The 8,472-nt window shown below is 34.5% G+C and overlaps 1 protein-coding gene across 1 annotated transcript; it reads right to left on the bottom strand.

The window, feature by feature from the left end:
- Nucleotides 1-6,720: 6,720 nt before the first annotated feature.
- LOC111986482 (putative clathrin assembly protein At1g25240) lies at nucleotides 6,721-8,005 on the bottom strand. Its single transcript, XM_024018115.2, has one exon. It carries the CDS (start codon nucleotides 7,888-7,890, stop codon nucleotides 6,730-6,732), a length of 1,161 nt encoding a protein of 386 aa, XP_023873883.1. The 5' UTR covers nucleotides 7,891-8,005; the 3' UTR covers nucleotides 6,721-6,729.
- Between the last annotated feature and the right edge of the window lie 467 nt (nucleotides 8,006-8,472).

Here is an 8,472-nt window from a genome sequence, read left to right as displayed (position 1 = left end):
GGGTCGCAGGGAAGTTTTTCGCTGAGTTCTTCAGTTTCCTCTTTGATAACACATCTCGGTGTTTTCTTGTATTTGCATCTCTCTTCCTTACTCTTTAAGCTTTCATTTTATTGTTGATGATGGATGAATATAGCTTAGGGAGTGTTATCGTTTCATTGCACTTTTATACTCTTGTTCCACACTTAGTTTAAGTTAGAGTAACAACAATTTAGCTGTAATTTTTAATTGGGGGTCTGAACAAGTTTTTGTGTTTTAGCACAAATTCGAGATTTCAATAGATTTAAAATTGTAGACATGTGTGAGAAACATTCATAAATGTGAAAATAGTAAAGTCAAAGTATCAAATTAGCATAAATTATGAATGTTTAGACCTATTTTTTAACAATTTATGTCCAAAATAAATGGCTTTTCAAAATAAATTATGATGTTTCTTAGAGTGTGTGTTGCTTAATAATGATATGATATTTATAAAAGAGACCATATATAAATAAGTAAAAAATAAAACTTTAAATATATTCTCAAATTGAAATAAAGTGCCAACCATAATTGATAATAAATTATAAAATTAATTTTCAAGATTGTAAATTTGTTATATGTTTTTATTCTTTGTCAAATGAGCTATCCAATAAATCATTTGTAATTTTGTTTATATTTTGGGATGTTGATATTGTGTAGAAATAAAACTTGTGTATTTGTTTTATTTAACTTTGTATTATTTTGTTTTAGTTAGCAATGTTGGGATTTGTATAATTTTAAAATTATTGAATAAGTATTAATAAGTTTAACTAAGTTCATTCTTGATATAAGTGATGAATTTAAAGTAATGTATTTTACATCAAGTAATTTGTTGCATGACTTTTCAAATGGCAAATACATGTTGTTTTCTTCACATACACACACACACACACACACAAAAGGTGAAAAATACGGGTCAACCCAACTCGACCCAACCCGCAACCCAATTGACCCGAACCTATTTTTAACCCGCTTAAAATGACTCATTTTTGACTTGCAACCCGTTTGACCCGACCCACCCTGCCCGTTTTCCATGTCTAACTAATACAAACAAGAGAGATATGGAAAAAAAAAAAAATCTTTTTAATTGATTGGGAAGAGGGGGTTTTTGGTCTTTTAATTTTGTGCCACTTAAGCAACGCATATGCAAGTCATGTGCTTCATAGTTCCATCTAACTTAATAGTAAAATTAACAGCGGGATGCAAAGTGTAACGAGGGTCATAGTTTATGGTGCAAAGTATAATATGAGGCATAGTTTAGGATAGTAAAGTGTAATTTTTCCTTATATATATATATATACATATATTGAACTGTAATTTATAATATGTAATTTTGGACAATTTGACTATGATTTGGACCTAGGCAATTTGATGTAATTTTCTTGAGGATAATTGTTATTTTTTAAGAAGGCCTTGCACATTTGTAGGGTTAAAATTTCAGAAACATGTGGCCATTGTCACATGCCTAGCTTTTGTTTAGGTTGGAAGCGTGGAAGTTTAACCACTCCTCTTAAGAAGGCATTCCCATCTAAGCAGACTTTAATCTATACAAGGAAGAAGACCCACCTCTAGATTCGTTAGTCTTTTATGGCATCCAACATCACACACCTCAAGCTTGTTTTTATAACAGTTGTAGGAAGCTAAACTGTGATCCCTCCCTCAGGATGATGCACTCGTATCGCGAACCCATTACCTTGACTTTAATATCACTTTTTGGACTATGAGATGAACCACTATACCTAAAAACTAATTGGTGATGATGAAGATACATTCAAGTTTTTATGGCATTTAGCATCACCTCTTGTGAGCTTGTTTTTAGAGCAGTCGTACAGAGCCGAATTGTGACCCCCCAACAATAAGCAAAATTGGCCAATAAATACTAGCAAACGTTGAGTAAACCTAAGCGAAAATAGTCAGTGACTTGTAATGGGTTGTGGCAAGTCAAGATAGGTTGCAGCAAGCCTTAAAGGGCAACTGCGACAAAGAGAGAAAAATTCAACTGGTGGCAGACATTTTCTTAGGGCATTTGAGAGAGAGAGAGAGAGAGAGAGAGAGAGAGAGAGAGAGAGAGATTTCATTAAAAAATTATTTTTCATTTATTAAAAATGTATGTAAATTTTTTTGAATAGAATATTAGGAAAATTTTGAAATTATGTCATTTTAAAGAGTTTTGATGGCAATTTTTTTAACAGAATGGACGAAAGTCACAAAATGACCACATTTGACAATAAATATGAACTTAAAGGACCAAATAAAAAAATTGAAACTTAGAGACTAGAATGACAATTAACCAAACTTTAAGGGTATAACTACTGCAAATACTCTAACATCCCCCTACAAAAGAATGGTTCATGGAGAAAGCATGAGCTTGTATCAAAGTCGAAGAAATCCGAATGAAGCTAGACACTTGTTTAGTATGCTAGCTAGTCTTTTATGGAGATGAACTTGAGCTATAAGTCATTTTAAACTGATGTAGAATAGACTGCCATGGCTTTCCTGGACTTTCACGCGCACCTGAAATCAACACACAAGGCCAAAATGCACTAGTAGAAATCATGTGCCTCAGAGTTGGAATCGCATAAAATTTGGCAGGCTGAAGTAAAACGGTCTTCTAAGCAATAATCATAGGTTTGCTACGATGTATACCCTGAAAATGGTGAATTCCTTCACTTAGGTCCCAAAAACTGTAATTTTGCCGTTTATAGTAATATTTATTTCTTTAATAACTTTTTTCTCAAAAGTCAAAATAAGGTCTTACTTGTTTTGAGATGACTCTTAAGGCTAGTAGTTTATGATTTTACATTTAACTCAATTTTGCCATTTTTGGTAAATTTCGGTATTTTGTCATCCCTCGTGGATTCGAGGTTTACTACTAGAAACTAACAGTTTAGTTTCTGTTTTATCAAAGAGGATATCGTATGTGCTTTCTTCAGACTTTCGCGACATCACAAACAACCCGTTCTCTATTAAAGTGGAAGTCCACTTTTTTTTTTTTTTTCCTTCTTCTTCTTTTTTTGGGGGGGGGGGGGGGGTGATAATCAAGTTGAAGTCCACTTCAATGTTCTTAGTATGGACATAAAAGACCGATTTTGAAGCAAGATAAAATGCACTACTATTATTGATTACACCAAATAGTAAGAATAAAGGGAAGACAAAAGCTCAAGTCACGGAGAACCATGCAAAGCCAAACCAATTCAACAACACACGTTGTTAAAGAGCTATATTTAATTAGCTTTTGTAGAGAGAATCATGATACAATACTCTGTTTCTTGGACATCTAGATTATAGGATTGGGTACAAGGAAAATAACGAAATCAATAGGGGAGCTACAATCAGAAGGATCCCCATCCCAATCAACATCGGTGAAAGCATCATTACACAGATGGAAAAAGAACCTCAAGAATTTTATTGTCAATTTGAAGTCCTAAAAAGTTTCATAGAAGACCCACATCTTTAACTTCAAATGTAGACGCAATATAAGAGATTAAGAGATAAGAGACTCAATTGTAGAAGGAACATTCCTAGTTATTGTGTAAAAGATAATTATGGATGAGTCTGCAAGTGATGCAACAAAGTCAAGAGCTTGAAGATGAAGATATGAGGATCAAGGAGAAGCTGTTGATGGTTATTTAAAGGGGAAAGTGGTTTCATCAAATACAACATATTCCGTGAAGCATAAAAATGATTAGATTGAGGATCAAAACATTGGTAACCAAGTAACACACTTTCAGTTGAATAAAGATGAAGTTTGTGACTAGGATAAGGAATCGAAAAAATGTGTACCTAAAAGACTTAAAGGTAAGATAATCGGGGATAGTGCCATATAAATTTTGCCAAGGAGAAATATACTAATGACTATGAGAAGATAGATGATTTACGAGGAAAACAAACTGTTAAAAAGGCATAGTGCCAAAAATGAAGAGGTAAGGACGATGATTCAGAGATAAGTGTATATGTGCACCGTCCACAATATGTCGATATTTCTTTTAGCCATTCCATTTTGCTGGTTGGTGTGAGAGGAGTGTATATATTGGAAACACAAATTTTGAAAATCTATATTGTTGTATTCACCTCCACAATTTTCACCTAAGATTTTGACATCGTTAACAAGTAGATTTTCCATATATAGCATAACATTCTTACAATGTATAAAGGAGAAAAGAACTAGGGTTTTTCTTTTTAAAAGAAGGAACCAAGTAAAATGTTGTATAATCATCTACAAAATGACATATATAGTAATTGTTAGAGATATATTAACCCATTGGCATAGGTCCAAGTCTAACTGTGTGCAAACCAAGTCTCCTACTTGTACTAAAAGTCTATTTGTCTAGGATTTAGTCTACTATATATACCCATGTTATGATTCATTTTAACATAGATTTGTACTACACTCTAATATATTATTGTGTGGGTCCTTTTTTTGGACAATACCCAGGCCCAAGTAGAAACAAGGATTCTGAGCCCTTTACTTGTTGTTTGGTGGACTGGACTTTGTTCACCGTAGCTAAATAAGGCTGATTATAATCTAAGTTGTGCGCAAGTCACATAAAGCTCTCCAAGAAAAAAATGCGATTCTTCCTAAGCAATAAAATACTATTATAAGTGTTTTAGTGTCATAAAATGACCCTTTACTCTTATGAAACAAGTAAAATAATTATTCATAATATTCATAATGAGAAAGAGATTGAAATGGAATATTTAAGGCTTATCTTTTATTGTGTAAATATTTAAAAGAGTTTATTTACTTGGTACCCTGGACGTATGGTCATGGTACCCCGGACGTACTATCGTGGTACCCTAGATGTACTAGGCCTGTAATCCTAGAATGCTGATTCTCTGAACTATACGATCTTTCTCCTTGCTTATTATGCAATGAAATTTTGTCCTTTCCCTTTAACTCTATAGGTCCTATATAAGAACACACTATACAATACACATATCTTCAAATAATTGTTAGTTTCTTAGATTAGGATATACATTTTAATACATATACATCTATGTAAATGAATTTCATGAGAATGAGTAAGCCACGAGGATCCTAACCTCAATTCTCACAGACTTAGTGTTTTTGCACAAGACTTGTAGGATTTGGAACTGAAGTCCAAGTAGCTTTGCTTGGGCATTGCCTTCTAAGATAGTCAAGTGAGGAGGCTTTTGTGGGAGAGAGTGATATTTGATGTATGCATGTTTTTGGCATATGTTTTTTTGGAGGTTAAGTGATATTTTGAATGATCTCAAGAATATAGGACAAATTTCTCCACCTTGGCTCTCTTCTTTTGTTTTCTTTTTTCTCTTCCTTGCTGGGCTAAAGCTCTAATTTAAACCTTTGAACTCTCCCTTTTTTCCTCCATTTGAATCCCTCTTTTTCCCCTCATTTTTCTGCTATGCCTTAGTGTTCCTTTTATAGTGGACATGGTCTAATACCCTAGGCGAGGATGTCCCTGTTCTGATGGATAAAACCATGTCATCTGGAACCTAAAAAAGTGCATTGGGTAGAGGTTTAGCTTAATTAGACAATTATAACTTAAAAGAGCCATTTGGCTTTAGTTATAAATGAAAAATTCATTCTTAGAAAGTCAAAGGAGTGGGTGGGCTGCTCAATGTACTGGATAACAGCTTTAATTGAAAATGACAATTGAGAGGAAATTGTGGAGAGGTGTCATGCACATGGGGAAACTGAGTTTTCCATTGGTTCGTGCATTCCAAGCAAATATATGAACCAAGGGAAACCTTCGGGATCCTCCCTTCACCAAAAATCACTCCCCTACCGACCAAACCACTTCTTCCTTACTATCCACTTAGGATCCCACAGGCTTGGACCATGGGTTACAAAGAAAATACATGTTTTATTGGATTTTTAATGGCTTTTTTTGCTGGAAATATGAACATACATATTGGCTTTCCCATGTGTTAGCCAAGATCCTCTTCTCAAGGCTTCAAAATGACACATCAAAGTTCTAGGGCCTTGATGTTCTTTTTGCTGCATATCCTCTAGCCTAATCAAGATCCTCTTCTTTCTTTTTCTTTTTCTTTTTTCTTTCTTTTTTCATTCTTTTTGGGACTTTGGGCCTTCATGGTCTTTCTTAACTTCATGAATTGGGCCTTCTTTTGTTAAGACTCATGGTCTTTCCTTATTTTTTATGGAATAAGCTTTCTTGTAAAATTTTGATACTCAACAATTATTGATGTAGCCCTTTAGAGTTTCCTTTGTAGATATAAACCGTTAGACTGAACCACATAACTTACATGTGTTATTGTGTTCTTACTTTATGCTTCGGCTTTCGCATCCATACTAGCATATTCAAAATGGTGTATTAATATTAATGAACTAATATATCTCTAACAGTACTAAATACCATTCAAAGACATAATAGAAGCGGGGCCTATCTAAGGGCATTATGGTTTTAGGATGAGACACAAAAAAACATTAGATATGTCATTTTTTTTTCCTTGAATACAATGTTTACAACAAGATAGAGACTCTAAAGTTGAACATGTAGATATTCATGTAGCTTATGAACATTAATAAAATCTTTTCCTACGTATAGCATTGCTATGATAATAATGATATGAAACAACTATAATTTTTTTTTTTTTTAAAGGAAAAAACGAAAATTTTGACGAAATTCTCTTTCCACGATAATGAAAAAATGATCAAATATTGACAAATCTCATGTATCCTGAAAGGCAAAGCAGACCTCATGATATCAAGTTCTAGAAATTAATTAAATCAGGAATGTCTTGATTAGAAGAAGCAGGTACAAACGTTACTAATGCATTTGAAGAGGCTGTAGTAGTAGTGCTTCTAACATCAGAGGAACTCCCTCCCCAATCAGACATTAAATTGTCTTCAAAAACCTCCCATTTATCTGTAATTATTGTCCTCAAAATTCTCTTTGACTCCCTTTGTTCAACAATGTCACCATTTCCTTTCACCACAATGGCCTTGTCCTCCTGTGGCATGACCATTCCATCTATGCTCTTCCTCTTGGGAACCCCATCAATTATTCTCTCAAGATCTTTAATATCTTCTTCCGGTACTTGCTCAACCTTTGGGAACTCGGTTGCATTAAGAACACCAATGTACTTGCAAAATTCAAAATGCCGAGTGAGTTCTCCACTTTGCACTCTTGCCTTTTGAAGAATTCTAAGCGCCATTGACGCTTCAACCTTACCGCCATCCTCGTATATCCTTAACAAAGCATGCGCCATCCCACTGCAAAACCTGCTGTAAACATCGTAAATCTCCACGATTGCACATTCCATAGCTTCAAGAATGAGAGTCACAATCGTAGTCTCAGCCGGTGGCTTGATTTGAAGCAGCATGTCAAGCAAAGATTGCCATTTCTGTAACCTTGAAAGCTCATCCACCAGCGGTTCCTCCATTTGTTTCAAACGTAGTCCTCTTTGTACCTTCATCTCTGCCGCTAAGAAAGCAGACTTCTGGTCCAGAAATAGAAAATAAGCACGAATGAAAACATTATAACCCTCTACCTTGTCTTGTTTGGAATGAGCATCAGAGAATCTTGATAGATCAAATGGTAACCGGCCAATCATTTGCACGCCTGGGGTTTTGCAATGGAAAATGCCATGCATGAGCATTAAACCCTTTAAGGCCACAACCCAATTCCGAGTCTTTTCCATACGCGTAGATAACCCCCACATTAAAGGTTTCACATAAATGGGAGAGGTACGTACCCATTGAAAGACCCTTTGAGAGTTCTTGTAATCAAGGTAGGATTCATCATGGCTTGTGGCCTTGATGATCACTGCTTCAAGATCAGGGTTGCGATATGCTGACCTCCTTGATATGCTTGCGATCAATATGCTATTCCTATCTTTCAAAGCTCCGGCTGCCTTTTTCCACAGCCTCATTTATTTTGTTTCTTCTCTATTGTTTCCCCCACAAGCTTGTGACTTTGAACTATATTTGCTCCTCACATCATGACCGCCTGAAATTGAACGTGCTTGCCTTACTATTATAAATAAATAAATAAATAACCCAACCAAAAAAAAAAAAAAAACCACTAATATTGCCGGCCAAAATAAGCTATACTTGTTTATTGAGGATGATCAATGATGTGCTGTACTATTGGTTTTCCAATTTTATTCTTTTTAGAAATTTATTTGGACTTCTAAGTTCTAACATGTTAAGACTTTGTCAAGGTTGTTATGATGTCATGGTTGACGCGCTTTTGCATTGGGGACAAGCTTGCATGCTGAGGAAATCAAGGCTGGTTTTGTGGGAGCATATTAATCATCATTTCTGTTTCACCACTTAATATATATTCATTTCATTACTCCTATAGTCATAGTAAATATTACAACTCTAAATTTGTATTATTTAAAATTAGAGATTAAATTTTGTAAAAACGATGTGTAAAACTCATATTTTACCATTCTAATACTAATATGCCACGTCGTCTTATCACATATTTAAGAATAAGTATAACCATA

Source organism: Quercus suber, unplaced genomic scaffold (assembly GCF_002906115.3).
Source record: "Quercus suber isolate HL8 unplaced genomic scaffold, Cork oak 2.0 scaffold_843, whole genome shotgun sequence".
Classification (NCBI taxonomy): Eukaryota; Viridiplantae; Streptophyta; class Magnoliopsida; order Fagales; family Fagaceae; genus Quercus; species Quercus suber.
Note: the sequence above shows the minus strand (reverse complement) of the source record. Positions and strands in the feature narration are given on the sequence as shown.